Genomic DNA, 22,627 nt, shown 5'->3' with positions numbered 1-22,627 from the left:
TTTTCCTGATTCATCGTTGTATAATATTAATAAGAATGTGATAAGAATGTGAGTAAAGTAAACGCTGAGCGCTTCTACACTGATCTGTAAGAGGATCTGAGAGTTGCGTGAGGTGAAGCTGATTTCACTCCGCCGCCGTGTTGCGCAACATGAGCGCAGCAGCCAATCAGCGCGCGCGCGGCTTCAGCTGATGCAAGCGCCGGAGGTATAAAAGCACAGAGCTGCCGAGGCACGAGCGCTCACTCCAGCTTCTAGAATGAACGAGAACCGAGAGAAGAAAGAACTTGTGGTCGAGGTGTCCGGAGAATCCTCAGAGACTGGTGAAGGAACGACGTTAGAATGGTCTACAGTCAAGCTTTGGTGTTCGGACACGGCTTGTCCGCCACTTCTGAAGAGGAAAACCTAGCCGAGATGTGGAGGAAAGTCCTGAAGCGCCTCAGAGGCGCTAAAGAAACCACTGGACGCCTCCAGAAAACCAACAGCTCCTCAAGTAAGTATAAAAACACTTCACTCATTTATTTTAATGGTTGGTCTTTATTTTTAATGCTGCACAGTATGCAACGGTGTGGAAAATACTATAACAGTACATATACAGCAATCAAAAAATAAAATCAAGCAACCTATTCAGAGAACAACTTCTAAATTTATTTTTATATCGATATAAACAGTCTTTGTAGGTAAATTATAGGGGAAGGTACCTGGTTTGGGTTGTGCGCATGCGCACTATGGTTTAAGAAAGGGGGCGCGTCCAGATGACGTCATGACATTAACTCAGCTGATAACAGCGTGACACTCCCTCGTCCACACAGACGCTGACCTCTGCAGTTTCTCGTCATAAAAATATAATTAAAAACAAGTGAAGAAAAAAAAATTTCTAAAGGAAGTATGCAAATTGGCTTTTTTTTTTTTGCTCCAATATTCAGCCAGATCAGCAGTAAAGGATTTGGTTGTGATCAGTAATGTTTCATTTAATTTTAATCAATAAAATCCATTCAGCTTCAGTAAGCACTTCATCCTGTTCAGGGTCGTGGTGGCTCCAAGGTCTATCCTGGAAATGGTCAAAGGAAAGTCCTGTTCATACGTTTCACACACGGATTTAAAATCCCCAGTCTGGAGCAATATCCGCATTGTTACAATCTGTTACAAGAGTTAAGAAATGGACTACATCAAGACAGAACTGCTGGTCATGAATCCTGTATGTGACTGATGCATTTAGGTGTCAATCAGTGAACAGTTGATAATGATTAAACTATAATAAATGAACAGTGTTGCCCAATTGTGTTTTTTGGATTTCCTATTTGAGTCTGGTTCCTGTGAAGGTTTTTTTTTTCTTCATACCATCTCGAGGGACATTTTTATAAATTAATTTTCTTGCCACTGGCTCATTAATTAGGGATCAGTTTGGACTAATGTATACATTATTCATAACCGATTGATTTAATTCTGTAAAGCTGCTTTGCCCATTAATGAACACACTATACAAATAGAATTTAACATTTCCCATCATCTTATCTTCTCACAGGCCTGGAGTCGGATTGCAGCCTGGAGGATGATGACCTAGAAGCAAGTATCCAGCTGCAGCAGAAGGATTTGGCTGTGCGTATCGAAAAGTGTCTCGTGATGGCGAAAGGATCGAGTCTGCAGTGCAGTGAGCTGCTGGTGCCGGTACGCATGAGCACCCGTATAGCCCGAGACGTTCTCCGGGTCTCCGAGCACGAGCCGTGCGGTCTCAGAGGAGCTCTCATTCACCTGTTCACCGAGACCCAGGCGGGTTTACGGAGAGTGGGAACGGTGACGCCGGAGCACAGCCTCACGCCCACCTTTGAGCTGTCGGTGGTGTTCAGAGTTGATCCGCAGCGCTGGCCTCCTCTAAAGCACCTGCTCGGACCGGAGAAAGTCCTGCGGTTCCGACCCGAGTATCGCCTCATCAAACGGAAGCTGTACTCGTCTGCCAGCCCTACAGTGATGGAGTTTTAAGTACAGAAGCGGTTTGAGGAAGCAGGATGTGGATCACTGTGCTTGTATAAGAACTTGATAGTCATTTTTGCACATTCCATTGTGTTCTGTTCAATTTCTTCTCAATGGAAGATGAAATGGATTTGTTACTGCTGAAATGTTTTGCACATAATTGCACTGTTTACAGAGTAAATAAAGTTCTGAATGTTTCTTAGCTGCATTTAAAGAATGTTCGAATGCTCTGAGGTGTGAATGTTTTTAGATGCACTGTTAAGGAGGAAACCAGGAGAATCCCCCTGCAAGACACTAACTTCAAACATACTGGCTTATTTTTGGCAACTATTTAGATGTGTAATTTGTGCAAAGTTCTTTATTATATACTTTATTTTTTATTTTGTTGGTCCCAGATGTTAAAGGAGCCAAGCTGGCTTTGTCTCCCAGTATTGTTAATGTACCTTTTTTATTATACCTCTTCCCTCAATACTAAGGAAAAATTAAATCTTTGAACTGTGTCCCAATGTCATTCATTTTTCATTTTAAATTGCCATTTCATTAAAGACCTCACTTCTTAAAGAAACCTGAAACAGGCTTGAACTTTAGTCACATTAGGTCAGTTCCTATTGTGCTTGATTCAGCAGGATCACTTCAGATTTTGTCATACATGCAATTTTAGTCATGTTTGATATTTTCATTGCACAATACTATCACATGCACTTCATTTGCATAATGCAACTCACTCAAAGCAAAAAAAAAACATTTTTAAGAACTGTGCCATGTCACAGAAGCATTGACTTCCCTTTGTCCCTGTTCGAAAACAGGAACGTGTTGTAAAGGGGGGGTTTCTAGAATCATAATTGAAGCCATAAATACACAATGTGCTCCTTTTTAAAAGTTTAACACAATCCTTTATTTTAAGGATTTATGTTGTAGTGAAGTGCTCAAAAAAAAAAAAAAAGCCAGCTGATCAGATTTGTTTTATTAACTCACAAAACGAGTAGAAAAAACAATACATATACATTTGTTTTAATAAACTTTTCTGCACTGTTTTTAGGTCGCCATCTGAGCGCAGACACGGTGCACACCTACTGAAGTGAACACTGAGTATATTGTTAAACAAAATCTAATTTCATGTTCCCTTTTTCCTCACTGAGACGACCATGCTCGAGGATAAACATCACGTTTAACAGGAACACCTGCATGTTCATGCAATAATCCAATTATAATGTTACAGCAACACACTGCATAAACTCATGCAGATAGAGGTCAGGAACTGGATATCAGAAAGTGGTGTGATCTTAAGCTGACTTTGCCTGAGGCAGGGTTGTTAATAGACAGGCTGATGTATTTCAGAAACCGCTGGTCTCTTGTGATTTTCTTCCACTACGGTCTACTGAATTTAATTGGAGAATGGTGTGGGGGGAAAAAAAAATAAAAGCAGGAGAATTTAAAAAAAAAAAAAAAAAAAACACCTGGTCATACAGAGAAATCAGAGGACAGGAAAATGACCAGACTGGTGTGATTTGACAGACAACTCAACCACACACTCGACTGTTATGAACAGAAAAGCATCTTAAACCAGACAGCTGAAGTTCTTGATCTGTATTTGCAGGATGACTCGTGATGCTGCTGCCACATGATTGGATAACTGCGTGAAAGTTGCTAATACGGGGCTATGCTAGCTTGTATTTACAAACGAAATGGAATAATAATAAGTGATGCCAGTTGGCATTTACGATGGCAGTGCTCAGCTACACGGTAAAGTTTTGATCCTGTTTAAAAGATTAGTCACATTGTGCCAAGCTACACTGGCTTTAATGCAAAACCTTGGACACTAAACACCAATCAACTCCTGATCTCTGACCTTTAAATATATATATATTGTTCTGATTCAGCAGACAGATAATGCTGACTTCAGCTTTAGGATGTCGGCGTTCTCTTTGCTCTAATGAGATGAGTGACACTTAGTCCTGGAAAAGACCATACTGCTGATAGTGTGACTCATCTCTCCATCTCACACACATCAGCACACATCTATCCGAGCGCCTTTGCTAACAAACTACAAATCACGAACAAAGTAGATAAACCTTTTTCAGCACCTAAACGTTCCTCATACTGATGCTGATCCTGTGTTCGAGACTCACGCGGCTGTAGAGTCCCGGTAAAGAACATTTACATACAGATCAAAGCATGAAACAACACTGTAACTCAAGTTCACACTAGCAAGAGACAAAGCGACAGATCTGTCAGGCATCCGTGCACGTCAAACGGAGCAGCAACGACTATCATTTAAACTGATATTGATCGATATTTCATTTCTATGCAAATTACATATGACAACCTCAGACCAACCATGTAGTATTTTTGATCTGCCATTATTTCCGTTCCCTGTTCAATCATTTCGACCAAAAATGGAAGAAAAACTAAGCATGGTTTCACCTTCAGCTGTCGTTAAATTTGCACAAAGGCTCTAAAGAAAAAACTAGGACCGTTTTCTTGCTTTACTACACTTCCAGAGCAGCTAGTACAAAGCCGTGCATGTAACATAAACCAAAACGTTTTTTTTTTTTTTAACAATCGACAGAATATAAGCTTGTGGGCGATTTGCTGCTTGCTAGTGTGAAGGTAAAACACATTACCGAGATCACCTCATCCACATCAGAGCACTGTAATGCAATAACTCCAGATACATTTTTTTCAGCCCACAGGAGAGAAAGAGGGATAGAGGGAGAGAGACACAGACAGGTCCTTAAGGCCTTGTGGGGTTTCTGTTCATTTCTTCATCTTCATATCAGCCTCTATAGCACTGCGGCGCCCCCTGGTGCCTCCATCCTGGAAGGACAGAAAAAGCAGGGACGGAAGAAGGACGTGAGCAGAGACATATGCGTCTCTCCGGACAAAATCAACTACTTCCTGTTAAGACTCGACATACTGAAATGTACACAATTTAAACTGGCCGAGAAAAAGGTGTAAATATTTTCTCAATTAAACCAAACTTGCTGCTAAACTCTTACCAAAAAAGAAAAATGGAAGAAAATTAAAGTGTATGCATCCAAAACCCAAGGTGTGTATGTGGTCTGAGCACATCTTTATCCAGTCCTGCTATTTGAAGTGTGTAAGTGTGTGTATGTGTGTGTGTGTTTGAGTGAGTGTGTGTGTGAGTGTGTGTGTGTGAGAGAGAGAGAGAGAGAGAGAGAGAGAGAGAGAGAGAGAGAGAGAGAGAGAGAGAGAGAGAGAGAGAGAGAGAGCGCGTGTGTGTGTGTTTCCATAAGAAGCAGAAAGACAGGATTTAAGGGGCAGAGAGAAAAGCTGGATACTTACAAAGAGAGAGAGAAGAAAAGCAGGAGAGGCCATGGGGAGACTGTCCTGTAGGAGGACAAACAGCAGTGAGAAAGAGAGTCCCCCCCCCCAAGGCACACCCACACACCCACACACCCACACACACACACACACACACACACACACACCCTCTGCAACTCACAACAGAAAGTTTTCAGCCTACAGAGATTTATTATACTACAGACATAGAAACAGATCTACAGACAGTTAAAGCAGAGTAAAGCACACAGAAAAGCATTTAAAGCAACAGACATTTTCTGTCTGTGGATTTCATTTGTTAATTCACTCTGATAAATTGAAGTGTCTATACGTCAGGAGTTTTTCCACAAGAGGAACCAGCGCTGGATTTCTGGCTGCATTTGAAATGAAGTTATAACAATCTTCTGCTTATCCTCCCAACAGAGAACATGTTTCAAGTGTATGTTACGGTGTGACACTGTGACCAGAGTCAAATTATTATCAGACTTATTCTTGTTTAGAATATACAGTAATACATGGTAACAGCACTTGGTTATCTATAACCATTTCATTATTTTCAGTTGCGTAATGACCCTGAGGTTGATGTTCTCAAAACAGTAATATCTATGGTCTGTTGTAGAAATGGATAATGTTATTCAACCCAGAAAGAAATCCACACATTACAGCAGCACAGAGAGTAAAAAGTAGAGGTTAGCCAACTCATCGTTTTTGCGATTAATTGGCACCGACAGTTGATTTCTGGAACTATCAGCAAAAGTCCATACTGATAGTTTTTCCAGGTTGCGTTATATAGTACTAGAGCGGCCTCTAAAGGTGAATTACTGACACCACGCGTCTTTTTTCCTTTATTTTGGATGTAACTGTTTTTATTTACAGTAATCTCCTTGCTTTACTGCGGTTCGAATCTTGTACCCACGGTTTATCGCTAAATTGCATTTGCTACATAACTAATTTGTTTTGCTGATTTTCCCGGTCTCTCGCAGATAGCACCATAGACCAAAAATGTATAGGGAATTGTTTTTATGGAGTTTAATGTTGAAATAATAAAATTTATTTAAAAAAATATAATTATTAATTATAAAATGAAGTAAAATGTTAATACAGTACAGTAAGTAAAGAATGTGATGACGTAAACTCTTTTTTGATGTCATGACACTTCAACCAATAAACAAGCAGAGAAACTACGCATAGGCTACTATAGAATTGTATACTGTACAGTACATGTACTCACTATGAATGTGATACAGTGTACTGTATTTCTACCAAATTATACAAATCATCTCACAATATTCCTGCAAATGTTTTTGTGTGTGTTTAAAGCATGTAAGAGGATGATTTACGGCTTAAACAATAAAAAATAATAATTTTGAGGTGGCGCCCATTTATCTCGGTTTTTTGTTTAAATGGGGATTACTGTATTTGGAGTGTTACTTTTTGTTTTAGTTTAAATGCGTCTTATTTTCCTCAATATTTATTAATATAAGTAATATATTTATATTTATTATATTTAGCACATTTTCATAATTCTGTACTGTTTTTTATCCAGTATCCATTAAAAAAACAAAACAAAAATGGTTGATTAATCGGTTATCAACAAGTACCATCCAACTGCTAGTAAAAAGTAAACAAACCAAATGCCAAAACTAAAATGCTATAGATCTCTGACCTCAACCCTACTGAACACCATTGGGATGAATCGGAACGCTGACCACACCCCAGGCATCCTCACCTGACCTACATTAGTACGTGATTTTACTAACACCCTTGTGGCCGAATAAGCACAAATTTCCACGAGCACGCTCCAAATTCTAGTGGAACATCTTCGCAGAAAAGTGGAGGTTATAACAACATCAAGAGGAGACTAAATGTGGAGTGAGATGTTCAAAGTGCCCACAAATATTTCTTTATATAGTATGTGGAGAAACCACCTAAATGAAGCTCTGAAGTTCAGTTAATGAATGAATGTATAGCAAATAACTTTATCTGCATTTTATTTTTGTTTGTTGTTGGATTGATGTTAAATGTGTCTGTAAAAGTTTACATTTACAATGTAAAAATAGAGCCTCTGTGTTTTTTAATACTTTAATAATGTCTAATTTCTCATTTACAATATCAGCAGTAAAGCTCCCACCACTACCCGACCTATATCTTAGTGATTTTCAATGATCTCAGGCTTGATGAGTGTATTTGCTTTAGACACTCCGGGGTATATATTTGCATTCTTACACCATAAGGAATAAGCTAAATCTGAATGATGAACCTTCATCACAGTGTAGCACTCACCTCTTTGGTAAAACACACTACTACTAAAACAATTTAGTAAAAAATTATTACATTTATGAGTTTCCCTTTAAGGAACATACACTATTTAAGGGACCTTAGTGGAAACACAATTAATGAACAAATAGTGAAGACGATATTGTCATCTTGGACTTGACATTTTAAAGCAGTGAATTCACAGAACAGAAACTGTGCACATTGATCATCTACACAAATTGACACTTGGAGAAAGCACAAACACGTTTTAGCAGGATATGAAGACACTAGCACACACGCTCAGTAGCAGTGAAATGGAAATGAAAGCGAAAGCAGAAGAAACTGAGTTTCAGTACGCTTTTTTATCACGCCCTTGTCGACACCCAATCCTCCATGAACCTGGAGGACGGTGTAGTTGCGAGTGGATTTTACAGCAGGTACACACTCCCCATTGACAGCAACCTGCATTGTGATCTAGCTAGCAGATCAATCAGTTTGCTGCATGATGCCAATATTTTGGTAACAAGTCATACATAAAACAGCTTTATCATACCGGTTACTGGAGCATTTACTTAAGAATGTGGCATTCATGATGGTACGGTTAGTTTAGAAAAAAGCATCTGCATCCTATGAGAGCGCTGCAATTCGTAGAATTTCAATTGAGATGAAGGAGACTTGCTAATGTAACCCATGATTTATTGAATTTATTAATATATCTGGTCAATTTTATGCATGGAGGTATCGTGACCCAAGCACAGAATTTCATTTAAATATTAACTGGATGTATAAGAAATCAAATTTAAATGGATTCTCATGATAAACATGGGAACATTTCCAAAAAATGATTGAGTATGACAGTATTTCTGTGCCAAATACACTCCTGGGTTCATAAACGTTTTGGAAAGTCCCTTCATGACGTCATAAATGGCAGAATTCCTTGTATGGGCACTTCTCTTAAGCTCTGCCCATTGCACGCCTCTGAGAGCTTGGCTGTTTTCAGAGATGAGCATAAAGCTGTATCTTTCCCTCATTAATCTGATAAAACTAAATACTCTTTGGAAATGTAAAGGATGCAATACTACTCTTTTGGCTTACTTTCATTGTATGTTTTGGCTCGCTGGGAGCTTTTGTCAGCTGTAGTGTACATGTGCTAAGCGATTCTATGATTGTCATTTATCAACATGTACACAGAAATAGAAGGGAAATCTCTGCTACTAAAATGTTAATGTAGCTACAATCTTGAATACAGTTTGGCCTACAAAGATATTTACCCACAGTTTTATTAATTCTTTTTTTTGTGTTTGTATTACTTTGAAAAGCTAATTAACATCAGAATGCCATCTGAAAGCATTTTTACCAATGTGGATGTAATCTCTTGGGCTTTCAAGGACCAGAGATTATTTCATATAACAAACTTGTCATGTAATAAAAATGTCATGGCACACAAAACAGAAAGAGGGAAATCCACAAAGGAAAAATTGTGAGAGAAAATCAATAAGGGCGTGTTAATTGAAGTACTGAAATGAAAGACGAATCAGTGTTTGATAAGAGAATATAAAAGAGATGACAGTGACACACACACACACACACACACCAAAGATCATGAATTGTGTTGAGTGTGAGCTTGTATAGTGTAAAGTTGAGAGAATGAGGTAAAAAGTCACTGAAGTGTGTGCATATGCATGTTTTTTCACAAATACTAAAACACTAATACATGATGACGTGACATAAAAATTGTGGCTTTAAAAATAAACTAAACATAACATTTTTAGGGCCAAGCTTCCCAAAAACCTTACAGTGAGGAAATCATACACACATTTATTTACATTGTCGGAGGTCATGAGCTCATTGGCTACTGATGGATTCATAAAGATCCTATATTTTCCAGTATATCGACAGTGCTAGGTTTGGAGACACCTAGGTGCTGATTGTTTTTAAAAGAAACCTGCATGTTCCTGTGTGTTCATTAAACTGTATTCATTTTCACCATTGGCATAGATTTTGGATGAAATGCCAAAAGTATTGTCTCTTGAGAAGATACACTGAAATGGCAATGTGAGAGGTGTACTCACTTTTGTGAAATACTATGCGCGCACACGTGCACACACACACACACACACACACACACACACACACACATTTAAATATATATATGTGCGCATAGTATTTCACAAAAGTGAGTACACCTCTCACATTGCTATTTCAGCGTATCTTCTCAAGAGACAATACTATAGAAATGAAGCTTGGATATATTTTAGAGTAGCCAATGTGCAGTTTGTATAGCAGATTTACTGTCCCCTAAAAAAATGGTAGACATGTTGAATCAGAAATTCATTTACCATTTAATGTACATTTACATGTGTATATAATGAGAGCATTTTCTCCCAATATAAACACACACATACATACATACATATTATATATATATATATATATATATATATATATATATATATATATATATATATATATATATATATATATATATATATATATATATATATATATATATATACACACACAGTATATTTCCTGATATTTCATGCATTTTCTGTTTTTATTTCACCAAAATGTTCAAGTGAAACAATGAACTCGTGACTAGCCATGCTGAAAATGTATTTTAGTTCATCTGTATTTTGTAAAAGGTCAATGGACCTGAAGTTCTCCTTCAATACACTGTAACCAACCAGGAAACCTCGACACTGCAACAGCCCTAATATCCTGAGAGACAGAACTGCCAGAGCAGCACGTGTGCGCAAACAGTCCATTTTTTTGCCTCCAATGTAAACTGATTAACCAGTTTGATGATATTTTAACAATAATACCAGATATCTCTCAAGCAGGTGGACAATAAACTAGAAGTAAATACTGTGAGAACCTTTATGGAACAAGCACTGGCTTTGAGAAACCTGGCCCTCAGGCTGCTTCAGCATCACCCATGTTCATGGCTTTACAAAGCATGCAGCTTATTTCAACTAAAATAAATAAACAGAAACAACAATGGAGAACAGGAGGTAATGGTGACATGGATTTGTTTCGGGTCTGGCGAGTGTGTAAGGGATCATGCATATGGAACAGGTTCATGCAGATCATGTAGCCACAAACCGTCACTGACACGCTCATATACTACCCAGCAACAGCAATAAAATCTCCACAGAGAAAGTTAGGAATCACCTTGTGTGTGATTTTATTAGACAATTACAGCTAATTCAAGAGCGGGACCGTGTTTATATGCCAATGTGACGATAGAAGAATAATGTATCACTAAGTATGTAGTGAATCTGAGCTTTAACCCTGTTTAACATGCTGAAAACTTACCATCAGGTGATCTTTCTGAGCATTCAGTTGTGCTGATCATTGTGATGAAAATTACATCCAGGCATTTGTTAACTGGATGTTGTTTGTTGCTTCCTGAAGTGTCCAAGACCATATTTACACCTGGCGTTCTCATGTAACTGGATGCTGGATTGTATCCTGATTGATTTCTTTCTATTTATTTTGTATAAATTAAACATTTATTATATAAATAATTGTATTGTATGCAAAATCTTTTATGACCAACAACTTCCTGTGCTGTTTCTCGCTCCTACATGATTGTTTTATTTTTTTTTTGCATAGATCATTGTGATTTTTTACCAGGTGTTTCCTCACAATCATGAGGACAGAGATGACATTCAGACAGTCTCAGAGTCTCTTGGCATCTTCACTGAGGCCGACTAGCTAAATATACTGTTAGCCAAACTGATGCACTATATGGACAAAAGATTATGACCACCTGACTATAAGATTGGTCCACATTTGAGGTTATAATAAGATCAGAGTTCTATAGCAGGCCAGTGAAGATCTCCTACTCCAACCCATTTAAAGCATATCTTCATGGAGCTTACTTTGTGCACATTGTCATGGTTTTGATCTTCCAGTTTAGGTAAAAGGGGAAAAATGTAGTGCTAATGCATTTAAGACATCCCTATGTGCCTCCAAATTGTGCAGTTTGGGGAAAAATATAGTGTATTTGCATATTTATTTCCATCCCAGTGTGTCAAGAATACAGCTCACACCTTGAATATAATGAATATCCATGTATACACATTATCATATTGTGCATTATTATATGACATATGAATATGCAAATGCTCTGTATGCCACATTCTGCACCAGCATACTGTTACTGGCCAATTTTACTAAATCACTTAATGAATAAAAATCAGTGTGTATAAAATTCTACCACTTTAAATAAAATCTATTTTCACAAGAAATGTAATTTTCATGAAAACATTCAAATCCTTCACCGGTTCCTGAAAAAGACATTTATCCAGAGCAATTCCAAAAAACTGCTTAAAGACAAAAGCACACCCTAGTACTAGTTTAAAGCTCTGAGACTGAAAGTACCATCCAGAACATTTTGTGAAAAACATAAATAAAAGAGGACAAGCTAATTAGCTGTAACCCATAAAGAGCTCAGTTAATTATTATGCAGCATTTAATCTTTTTACAGCCATAAAAATACATACACCGTCACTGCAAAATAAATGATAACTCAGCCCTATTAAGTATAATCAGAACAAATAAGACTAATTTTATAAATAAGCCAAATTTTTCCTCTTCTTTGCAAACACAAGTCAAAAACTTGAAATAACTTTTAAACCTTACTTACTTAATCAGCATCGTAAACGAGGTTTTTAATTTCCACTGGTGCAGAGCAGGCGAGTGAAATTTTGATATGGTTATAACTAGTTTGGCTTGTGAAAAAACGTTGACAATTACAAGGGAGGGTCTTTCATTTATCCTGTGTATCCTCCGAGCATTTTGTGTATACCACCATCACACACTGTAGATGTAGAGGCAATGAATGTGTGTTAAGATGTAGGTTTTTGAGAGAGGTTTACGCTTGGATAGAGCAATACGATTTAAATGGGCTTCTTTTACCTGTTTTGGATGCCAGTTGCATGAAACTGCCAGGCGTAAACTGGTTCTGTGTGTATGCATGTGTTTAATCTCACTGACCTGTTTGTTAGTATCTTGTTTGGAGTTGTTCCTTTTCCTTCTGGGCATGGCAGCTGGTTCTGGCTCTAAATGTGCATCTTTGTGTGCTGGGCTCAGGCTCTAAGTATATGAGACTGTGGGTTAGGGAGGGGGTGTAACGCTATCCTTATTGACAGGGACTTTAGCAGGCTTGGGGATTGTTTCTCCAGCCATGATTAATTCTAATCGGGTTCCGGATTGCTCTCCGTCCCACTGCAATCAGCATGTTGAGTGTGCACTTCTCACCTTGTCATTAGGATCTTGTTTACGGTTGGCCTCTCGCCCGCGCAGGCTCTTGGCGCTGATGCCTGATTCAGACGTCTGCATAATAAGCTGAGTGGCCAGGAACTGCTGGATTTGCTCCAGGACATCGCGCTGCATCTCCAGGGCCATGTGGTAGACGTCGTGGTCCGAGCTGTTGTACATGACTGCGTTCTGAAACATTAGCATGATGTCCCGCTGGAACTCGGCTGTCGTGCGGATCTGCCCCGTTTCAATGTTCTTCTTGATTGCAGACAGGTCCATGGGCCTGATTGAAGGGGCGGGAGGTTTGACTGACTGACAGGCAGTGGATTTTACAGTTACAGCTGCTTTGTATAATAATTAGAAAATCTGAGATAAATCTGATTTTTTATAATTAATAGCACCTATTATTGAACTATTTGATATATAAATATAAAATGTGGAAAACAATTTCAACTGTATTTGCTCTTTGAAATATGAGCCCTTTATCATTCCAATGTGTTTTGCTACCTGTGTACGATGCTGTGGTATCCAGGAGCGATGTCATCGGATACAGGCTGTAGAAACACACTTGCATACCTACACGCACGAACAAAAAATTGCAAATCACCTCCCAGAAAATAATACACGATTAAACAATGTGATTTGATATCAACTAAAGCTCACCTGTGATTGGCTGCAGCACGCCACACCAGCATGATGGCCTTCTTCCAGATTTTTTGGGCCTGCAAAGCCTCCTGATCCTCACTACACATCGAACTGAAATCCAGACAGAAGAGATTTTTACATTTGCCTTGATATCATGCCCACGTTTGCTCAAATGTGCAAACGCACTACTCACAACTGGGATGAAGCGGGACTGCTGGCGGTGGAGTCTGCGGTGGTGTAGCGTTGCGAGTTAGTGCCATACCCGTCCTCACTCTCGCTGGCTGGTGGGTCGACCTCTGAAAGATATGGGCCCTCCCCGCATTCTTTCATCTCCATCCCTTCATCTGCGTCTACCTCACTCCCTCCATCTTCATCCTTCACCTCCTAGGGTTCCAAAAGAGAGATTAAAATAAAACAGCAGCGTTTGATATTGTTAGAAGTGCATAACTGTTCAGAAGTGCAGTTTTACTATGCCTTCTTAACCCATGCAGCAAATACTAGGGTCAATCCATAGCATAGGGGAAGCAGCATCTCTGATTGTGTGACCATGGAAACCTGGTGGCAGGTTATATTTTTAATGGAATCTCTTTCAATCCCATACCTTTGGGTCTCTCACAGAGGCAGAGCTGTCCTCCGAGTCGAGACAGGGTGTCTCTGCTTCAGGCTGAACCCACTCCTCGCTCTCGCACTTCACCATTGGACTGGGTGTTCTGTTCTCCGTCTGCTCCTCCTCCCTGGCTCCGTCCTCCTCTCCATCCCTCTCTTCGTCCCCTGCTGTCTCAGGTTCATGTGTGGTTCCTGGAACCACTGAAGGTGTGGAATCAGGGTCCCCTGTGGGCATCTCAGACACTGCAGCCTGTCCGACCTCTTCTACCATAACAGATTCTACCACAATAGCTGCCACAGGTGATGAAGAGCTAAGCTGGGGACCGGGGAAAACTCTGGACTCTGGCTCAGATGGTTTAAAGGGCTGGGGTTCCCAGGGGTCCACGAGGGGGTGGACACTGGTCTCATCACACAGAGAAAAAGCAGCCTCCGCTGCAGCCGCATCAAATTCTGCGTCGTCCACCTGAGATGGAGAAGGTGAAAAGAAATGGGCTGAAAAAAGAAGCTGCATTTTGGTGGAAGTGTTAAAAAAAAATAATAAAAAAAGCAGGTAATTTGGCCCCTAAATTTAAAACATCATTAGGGCCAATCTGGGATGTTAATAAACCGTAGTGTAGCATCGACAACATTTGTATTTGCATTGGTGTATCTCTGTTGGTTGTACCTTTTCTTCGATAATGGCTATAATATCTCCCACTGTCGCCAGGTCCAACTCGTCCTCTATGTATGACACAGCCACCATGTCCTCCACCAGCTCACCCTCTCTTCCCACAGTCTGATCCACCCCAGACTGAACAGCCAGCACCGACTCTGTACCCGAACATTCTGCTACTGTAGCACCTAAACACACAAACCAACTTTAATTACATTGTTTTTTCTCCTTGTGTGTTTTGGTGGCTGTGGTGATGCACTGTGCCTTTGGTGGAATTGCAGCAAAAAGCTAACAAAATGCTCATCAAAGTGATATCCATACACGATTTTTGCAATTGTCATGGGCAACAGTTGACTGTGCACGGATGGACAAGCAAAAAAAGAACAGCTTAACCAAAAACATTTATAAAGACATGAAACCAGATTTTAGAATAATGAAAGTCTGGAAAAGTTTGGAAACACCTAAACTTCTATAGTTTTTAAACAACACATGCATGTTCCTTGTCTTTTTAGGCAACAAACGAGGTCATTTAACAGTATGATGATTTACTATGACCAAGCAAATAAACTATGAATAAACTTTACTTTCAGTGAAAAATCTTCCCTTTAGCATGAATAACAGCTTTACACACTCTTGGCACCTGGATAATTTGTTTCTCCACACATTCAGCTAAAATCCTTCGGCATGCCTCTTGTAAAACTTGCCAAAATTGTTCTTCACTTGTTGGAGATTTCTTTCTGACCTTGTGATCCAGTTGATTAAGACCCCAAACCATTAAGCTTCCATCTCCATGTTTGAGTGTGAGGGTGAGGCAGTCTGTTAACATCTTCTACCCTGTTCTCCATCTTACACAAGTTCTTCTATTAAAGCAAATATCATCACATTTGGACTCATCTGTTCACAGAACATTTTTCAAATCATTCACTGTTAGATCCTTGTGTGGTTTTGCCCTATACATAGTTTGTTGTATAGAAACCAGGAACATAGATGTGTCTCAAAAACAATGCAATTTTGACAGCCACTGTATCATGCAAGTTTGTGGTCAGATTAAAGAAATACTCCAGGAACATCTCTGTTACATGGCATTACTATGTGTTTCAAAGTATGCACATTGAAGTACATGTATTGTATACATATAGCAAAATCCATGAATTATATACGTATTTTGCTTACCAATCACTTTATAAAATGACAAAAGAAGAAGAAGCACAGCAGTGAAAGTGTGATAAAGAGTGTGAGAAGCAGAGACCTGTGCTGGGTATAAAGTGGAGTCCAGAAGCAGAAGCAGCTACAGCTGGGGGGTTAGAGGGCTCAGCGCTGGCTGGCATCTGGACTGTGGGAGCACCTTCCAACAAGCGCGATAATGTTGGTGCATCTGACGCGTGCGCACACACACAAATACAGACACGAATAAAGCGCTACAAACACACATACTAAAGCAGCAGATTCACTACTATTAGGCAAATACAATGGACAGGAATATAGTCCAGGCATAGCTGCAAAGCAAAAGATAATTCCAATCCCAGATTTAATCCAATCCCAGTATGTTCTTCAAACAGGAAGGATATTTTTGGAATAATAAAAATTCTAAAATCTAATTCATTTGATGATTTCAGTAATACCTCCATTAATAAATCCTATAAAACATTCAACCACTCATTCATTCAATGCCGTGTCTCCAATAAGTGGCGGAGGAATAAATGTGGTTGCTAAAGTAACACAACAACTGGAGGGCTCGTTAATTATTTATATGCTTCACAGACAAAAAAAATATTGAATGAGTTTATTAGATTCTGTATAATTATCCATTCCTGATAAACATTTTCTCCTCGCATTAAAACATATGAGCCTGGCAAGTGTCTTCGTTTCCTAAGAAACATTTATTCATTGTGAGGAGATGTATTGCAGTGTGCAAGCAAGAGAGTTTAATCGCAAGCAGTCATTAAAAAGAATTTATTATTTTTTTTAAACAGTTTTATAAATATATATGGCTGCCAAATCTATTTGATCTGATTAAATCTGATTTGTCCACTGCCATAGTATTAATTTAGTCTCAAAACACTCGATATTAGGACACATTTAAATTTAAATAGAGCTTGTACTTTTACACTGACAGACAAAGCAAACATAATCTGTAGCGCTGTACACAGAATAACTTCAAGCAAAAAGAATTACTGTTCAATATCTGGTTTAAGTATTGCTTTTTATGTCCCATACATAAATACACAGCATATTTAAAACAGGACTAATTCAATAAGTTAACGAATTATGGAGTATAACACTTGAGATTTTACAGCATTTTCTTCACAGATTAAAAGACATGGACTATTGGGCCTGAATATTTAGTCCTAATGTGAGATTGGTATCTTGGGTGTTTTGGTAGGTGGTTGAATTATAGAATTTGATGGGTAAATAATCGGTTTACGTTATAAACATAAAATAAATCTGAATACTTCGGCTGTTAGAGATTAGTCTCTAACAGTCGCATTCCACTGTCTGAAAGCGCATTGTACAGCGAGATGCCGTGCGGGATGGGGATGAGCGCTTACCTGTCGAGATGTCATGGCTGGCAGAATGAACGGCTGCAGGGACATGTATGTCTACACCATGAGCACCATTACTGAGAGCCACCTCCCCCTCCACCACCTGTACACAACACACAACCTTTATCAAACAACACAACACAATTAAAATGTTATCTATTTCAGACCGCTGCTGCTGTACCAACATCTTTGACATGAGGCACACCAACGAAGTGAAGGTGCACAGATTTTACATCCTCACACATACAGTGGTTTGAAATATCTAAGTACAACTTCCTAACAACCTTAATCTGACAAGCAAAAAATCTGTATTGGGAAAGCTGAAGAAAAATAATAAACCCTAAGGAAACACGCGTGTGAAGCTGTGACGCGGGGAAACGCTGCTCTCTGTGGGTTGACAGTTCTTTACTGAGATGTTGAGATACTTAGCTTCATAAAGAAGCCTACTATGCTCTCCAACTATTATAGGATTCTACCAAAAGGCTTTTCACTAAAAGAAAATGTTGTGAAGCTCACCAGTCTGGGGCTGGCTGAGAGGAGGTTTCCTTTCTTCAGCAGCTCAGAGAGCAAAGGTGAAGGAGGAGGAGTGGCCTTCTGATTTGGGAGTTTCTTCTGTGGGGATTCGTCTATCAAAGCACTCAAGCTTCCATCTTTATGCACTGGGCCTGCAGGCTCAGACACTGGTATGAACACGGGCGCGCCCTGGGCCTGAGCAGGATACAGATTACGATGGCAATAAATAAAAGGTCAAAAGGTTCTGCACTAGCGAATTGGCTGCAACTGATAGAAAGTCATGAGCAGACCCTGGTCTGTTCAGCTCTGTGGTGGGATTAAATTCTTCCTCAGGAAAAATATATAAATATAATATAATGTGCAAAGCAATACCAATTAAGCTCTATAGAAACCTCTAGGGCTGAAATGATTCCTCGAGCAACTCGAATACAAAATAGCATCGAGGCAAAATGAGTTTGGTCATTTTAACTACAGACAGAGCATTGTGTTTCCCTGCGGACCGTTAGTACTGGCGCACCACCCACTAAACTCTGAAGTGCTCTAGACAGTAAAAAAACAAGAGACATAGAAGCCCGTTCTGCCATTAATATAAAAGTTTGCCTAATTCTGACTGTATTTCTTGTAATTCCAACTTTATTTCTGCCAAATCCGAGTTTTTCTTCCTCGCAATTAATGTGGCGCAAACAGGCTTCCTATGCCAAAGAAAACCACAAAGTTTCCAAAGAAAACATCGTACAGTGCTGTTTTTTTTTTTTTTTTTTAGTATTCGGGGTATTTTACTCTTGTACAGTGTTGCTCTTCTCATAAAGAAAAAGTACTTCTTACCCAATTAATCTCAGTAATTGGTAGAATACGCGATTACTAAAATAATCAACAGCTACAGCCTGAGAAACCGCTAGAAAGGGGTGTGGACTCACCATAGGACTAGAACAGGACTCGTCTATGATTGGCTGAGGGGTGTCCGGTTGTGGGAGGTCCATGCTGGGTGACCCCACCCCTAGTGGAGAGCGGACAGTGATGCTCGGGTGCCTCTTAGTGTTTTTAGCAGCTTGTCGTGCTGAAGAAATAAAAAGGAAAATTTTTTAGTATCATGTCCTTTTTTTTTTTCTATCTTCATTCGATATAAAATTCTTCTGCACTTACCCTGATAGGCCGACTCTGTGGCTCTCCTCTTCTGCTCGGCCTCCTCCTCCTCCTGCTTCTTTTTTCTGTCAGATTCATTCACACACAATAGTATGAATGTGTAACACAAACTTTTACCAACAAACAACTTATACACCAGAGGCCCATGGGTACAGGAGTTCAATAACGTATGATATGTACTGTAACTTATATTACATGTATTTGTGCTCTTGTGCAGCAAAACTACATACTTTATCAACACATTACCATATACTTCGGTGAATTATTCCTACAGAGGATATTCTCTTATACACTGCCAGGAGCATGGCACTTACTGTTCAATCTCTCCCCACAGCTCTTCGAGTTTGGAGTCCATGTGTCCTGCCTGAATCAAATCCACCTCTTTCTTTAGTTTCCTACAGGCAACACAAACAAACAGAAAGTTCAATAAAACCAGTCTTTACATACTCGTCGATTAAAAAGTGAATATATTAAGGAAAAATAAAAAGACTAATAAAAATAAAGTGTGACACTGTGAACACCCTGAAATAAATTATTTTCCAATAACAGCATGCAAAGGTCAGGTCAAGCACCTGTATTTTTCCTGAGTGTCTTTAAGGAGTCTTTTGAGCTCGTCTATTCTCTCCACTGTAAGTCTTCGCACGATCACGTCTTCGATGGTCTCTACCACTTCTCCCTTTTCGCCACGTTTCCGTCTGAGGAACATCAAAACAAACTGTTAGGGGTGTAACGATACACAAAATTCACGGTACGATACGGTTTTTAAGTCACGGTTCGGTTCAATTATGGTACAGTTGGGCGGAAGAAATCAAAACATAAAATTGCTTGCTGCTTTTTTATTGATGCAGTTTATTATTATTAACATTTGTTGAATAATAGTTTAAATTTTTGAACAACTGTAAAAAAAAAAATACCTATTTGATTAAATAAATATTTTGGGAAAAAAAATATATATAAAAATTATCAAATAAATCTAATTAATGCAATACACTTTTTATCATATTGATTAAATTGCCACAAATTAAATTAATTAAATTGATGGAAAAATTTATTTAAATAGTTCACATTTGTTAGACCCCATTTGGGTAACACAGATGTGTGTAAAAGTGGGTGTTTTACATTTAATATAAAATTTTCTAAAAGATATGTTCCACTTATTTCAACATGCCTTAACAAATGTTTTCCACTTAATACGTTCGTGACAGAACTCGGATTTTAACTTGGATGTTCCGAAAATAAAAAAGGATTGCATTTGGTACACATGTGCAGTGAAACCGAAAGCCCTGTTCTGAAACGGTTCGGTGCAAATGTGTAATTGTTTTACACTTGTGTAATAATTCTCATTGGTCCAAGACAAAATAAGCTAAACCTTACTGTAGGCAAATAGAAACTAATTTCTAATATCGTTACTATCTGTATGCATCTGACTTGGACATTATGCTGTTTGTGACACCTACTTTGGGGCCTCTGTGGTCTCCAGCAGCTCTGAATACTGGGAAGCGCAGTGCTGTGTTCACAGAGAAGCAATTCATGTTAATCGTGAGAGTCAATGTTTGAAGGAACATATACGTTAAACAATGCCCTGCCTGGGACTTTATGAAGTTTAAATACCTTTTGAGAAAACCAGTCTGGAGGGCGGCCTGGCTCAGAGAAAGGTTTGATGGCCCTGCTGACTGATACCCTGTAAGAAGGAGAGTAAAAGAACTCAAGGCATGCTGATACACAAACACAAAAAATTATTCATGACCGAGCTTGTGGCAAAAGTGGTGAAGAAAAACTCCCTGAGATGGTATGAGGATGAAACCTTGAGAGGAACAAGACTCATACAGGAGCCCATGCTCATCCTGATTACACTGAATGTCATTTTTGAGGTTATCAACCTTTCACTGATGGAGACTTGAGTGCAAAATTGTTTGTGAAGAGTGCAGCCCTAAGCCACGTCCAAATATATCGTCACGGTACTTGGATCTTTAGAATCTTCATGCGGACAGGATAATATTAATACAGACAGGTACATACAGATACATTTGTAAATTACCCAAAAAGCATAATTATCATGTTAAATGTTATAAAGTGTTTTCCTGAGAGCATGCTGCTTTTTTCAAACATCTTATATATGTATTGTATTCATTTCCAGTTCGATAAGAGTTTTCTAGGAATACTGCTGATCATAAATCTCTCACACTCTTCTCTCAAACTTTTATGATTCATTTATGGAGTTTAAATAAATAAAACTGAAATGTATAGGTTATATCTGATGCAAGCTTCACTTTCTATCATTTCCCCTCCGTCCCAAATATTGCAAGACTTCACCGTATTGTTCTCTACGGTTAAAAGAAACTGATTGATATGTTCGCTTTCTCCCACATTGATTACTGTTACATACTTCAAGCAGCTAGAAATGCCACGTTACATTTTATTCGAAAACAGCATTTACTGTAAGAACTCTGAGCTTATAAATGCTGCCAGGAATGTTTTATTACCCTCCTGTTGTACTGTACATAAAAATTAAGGTGTATCACAAAGGGTTCTCAAATTTGACTGCATGTGTTATGTTCATGGTCTGTTCCACTTCTCATTTAAGAGTTTTTGACAGTTAATGCTGCGTCCAAAAAGATTATCATTTGGTATCGTCAGCTGCTGATGTGAATAACAGTAATCAATTTAATTTGTTTTTTACCATACAGAATAATAGGATGAACTCTTGCACTATTTCGGATGGAGATGAAAGGATAGAAAGTGAATGCTGCATCAGTTTTAACGCTGAAACCCATATTGAAACTAATAGATAAGGTGACCCTTTGCCTAAAGTACATCTGAGACCTCATAAAGTGGACGTACTGTCGGATCTGTAATCTAAAAAAAACAATCCAGATTTAATCCTGAATTTCAGGATAGAAGAAATGTGCTTGATGTCGTTTCTCACCAGTTCTGATCTCCACTCCTCATCACTGAGGAAGCCAGGCAAAGCTTCTCCCGGATGGACCATGGCTCGGTTGGCCCAAGGGACAGCATCTTATGTTCTAGATAAACAAAAAACAATATATATATATATATATATATATATATATATATATATATATATATATATATATACACACATACACACATACATCACTGTTACTCACATACATTCTTAACATATAGTTTACCAATGAGAGTTAATTTTCAAAAGCTGATCTCGAATAGCTCTCAAATCCCTACAAAAGCTCGCTACTAATAGAATTAGTATTAGTGTCCTAATACACATAAACTACATCTTCAGTTAAAATATTACTCAATATTAGCATACATTAGCTACGCCAGCTCTTAATATCCGTTGTTAGCTAAACAAGCAAGCAAACAAACACAATGACAAAATAAGTATATAAACCTTATTTAATACACATTACACTCGAACAAACTGTGTTAAATTCACTTATTTCTTAGATTCCCGTCTGACTAGCTAGCTTTTTGTTAGCTAGCCTCACGCTAGCTAGCTCGTCTTTATTTTAGCATGTCTGACTGCAGGTCGGAAATAAAAACCCAGTGCGCTTCAAGATTTAATGTCTGCTCCCTCATGTGTATTATCCGATGATGCACAGATTTCCAGCGTAACATATTTATCGTCACTTACTCCCGACTCCGGTGGACATATCGGCTGCTAGCTGATGTTACTAGCTAACTCTGTTTACACCGCTTTCTGTGTCTCTGTCTGTGCTTCCGGCACACTTCCGTCTTCCACTCTGTA

The 22,627-nt window shown here is 38.8% G+C and overlaps 2 protein-coding genes across 9 annotated transcripts; one reads left to right on the top strand and one right to left on the bottom strand.

Annotated features, from left to right (window-relative positions):
- The first annotated feature begins 230 nt into the window (after positions 1–230).
- Positions 231–2,468, top strand: si:ch211-39i2.2 (DNA damage-inducible transcript 4-like protein-like). Its single transcript, XM_046858616.1, has 2 exons — positions 231–490; positions 1,523–2,468. The coding sequence occupies exons 1-2, from the start codon at positions 340–342 to the stop codon at positions 1,975–1,977; spliced, it is 606 nt and encodes a 201-aa protein (XP_046714572.1). The 5' UTR covers positions 231–339; the 3' UTR covers positions 1,978–2,468.
- Positions 2,469–2,835: 367 nt separating this feature from the next.
- On the bottom strand, positions 2,836–22,613 carry brd8b (bromodomain containing 8b). Of its 8 annotated transcripts, XM_046859384.1 has the most exons (20): positions 22,514–22,613; positions 21,824–21,920; positions 20,509–20,578; positions 20,355–20,404; positions 19,470–19,592; positions 19,212–19,292; positions 18,898–18,962; positions 18,672–18,811; positions 17,758–17,949; positions 17,248–17,344; positions 15,948–16,073; positions 14,711–14,886; positions 14,042–14,509; positions 13,634–13,824; positions 13,459–13,551; positions 13,303–13,371; positions 12,796–13,078; positions 12,532–12,630; positions 5,275–5,319; positions 2,836–4,785 (listed from the first exon to the last, which is right to left on the bottom strand). In XM_046859384.1, the coding sequence occupies exons 1-20, from the start codon at positions 22,530–22,532 to the stop codon at positions 4,726–4,728; spliced, it is 2,544 nt and encodes an 847-aa protein (XP_046715340.1). In that variant the 5' UTR covers positions 22,533–22,613; the 3' UTR covers positions 2,836–4,725. The 8 variants fall into 8 exon arrangements, with proteins under 8 accessions (XP_046715340.1, XP_046715341.1, XP_046715343.1 ...); XM_046859385.1 differs by lacking the exon at positions 5,275–5,319; XM_046859387.1 differs by lacking the exon at positions 12,532–12,630.
- Positions 22,614–22,627: the final 14 nt, after the last annotated feature.

Source organism: Silurus meridionalis, chromosome 10, assembly GCF_014805685.1.
Source record: "Silurus meridionalis isolate SWU-2019-XX chromosome 10, ASM1480568v1, whole genome shotgun sequence".
Lineage (NCBI taxonomy): Eukaryota > Metazoa > Chordata > Actinopteri > Siluriformes > Siluridae > Silurus > Silurus meridionalis.
This window is presented reverse-complemented; position numbering and strand designations above follow the sequence as displayed.

Excerpts from the sequence above, each read along its gene's own strand:
- brd8b (XM_046859384.1), bottom strand. Across the intron at positions 17,950-18,671 it reads AGTCCTGTTCTAGTCCTATG|GCCCAGGGCGCGCCCGTGTT; the intron begins GTGAGTCCACAC and ends TATCCTGCTCAG. Across the intron at positions 13,372-13,458 it reads CGTGCTGCAGCCAATCACAG|GTATGCAAGTGTGTTTCTAC; the intron begins GTGAGCTTTAGT and ends TCGTGCGTGTAG.
- si:ch211-39i2.2 (XM_046858616.1), top strand. The coding sequence starts at position 340 with ATGGTCTACAGTCAAGCTTTGGTGTTCGGACACGGCTTGTCCGCCACT. Across the intron at positions 491-1,522 it reads GAAAACCAACAGCTCCTCAA|GCCTGGAGTCGGATTGCAGC; the intron begins GTAAGTATAAAA and ends ATCTTCTCACAG.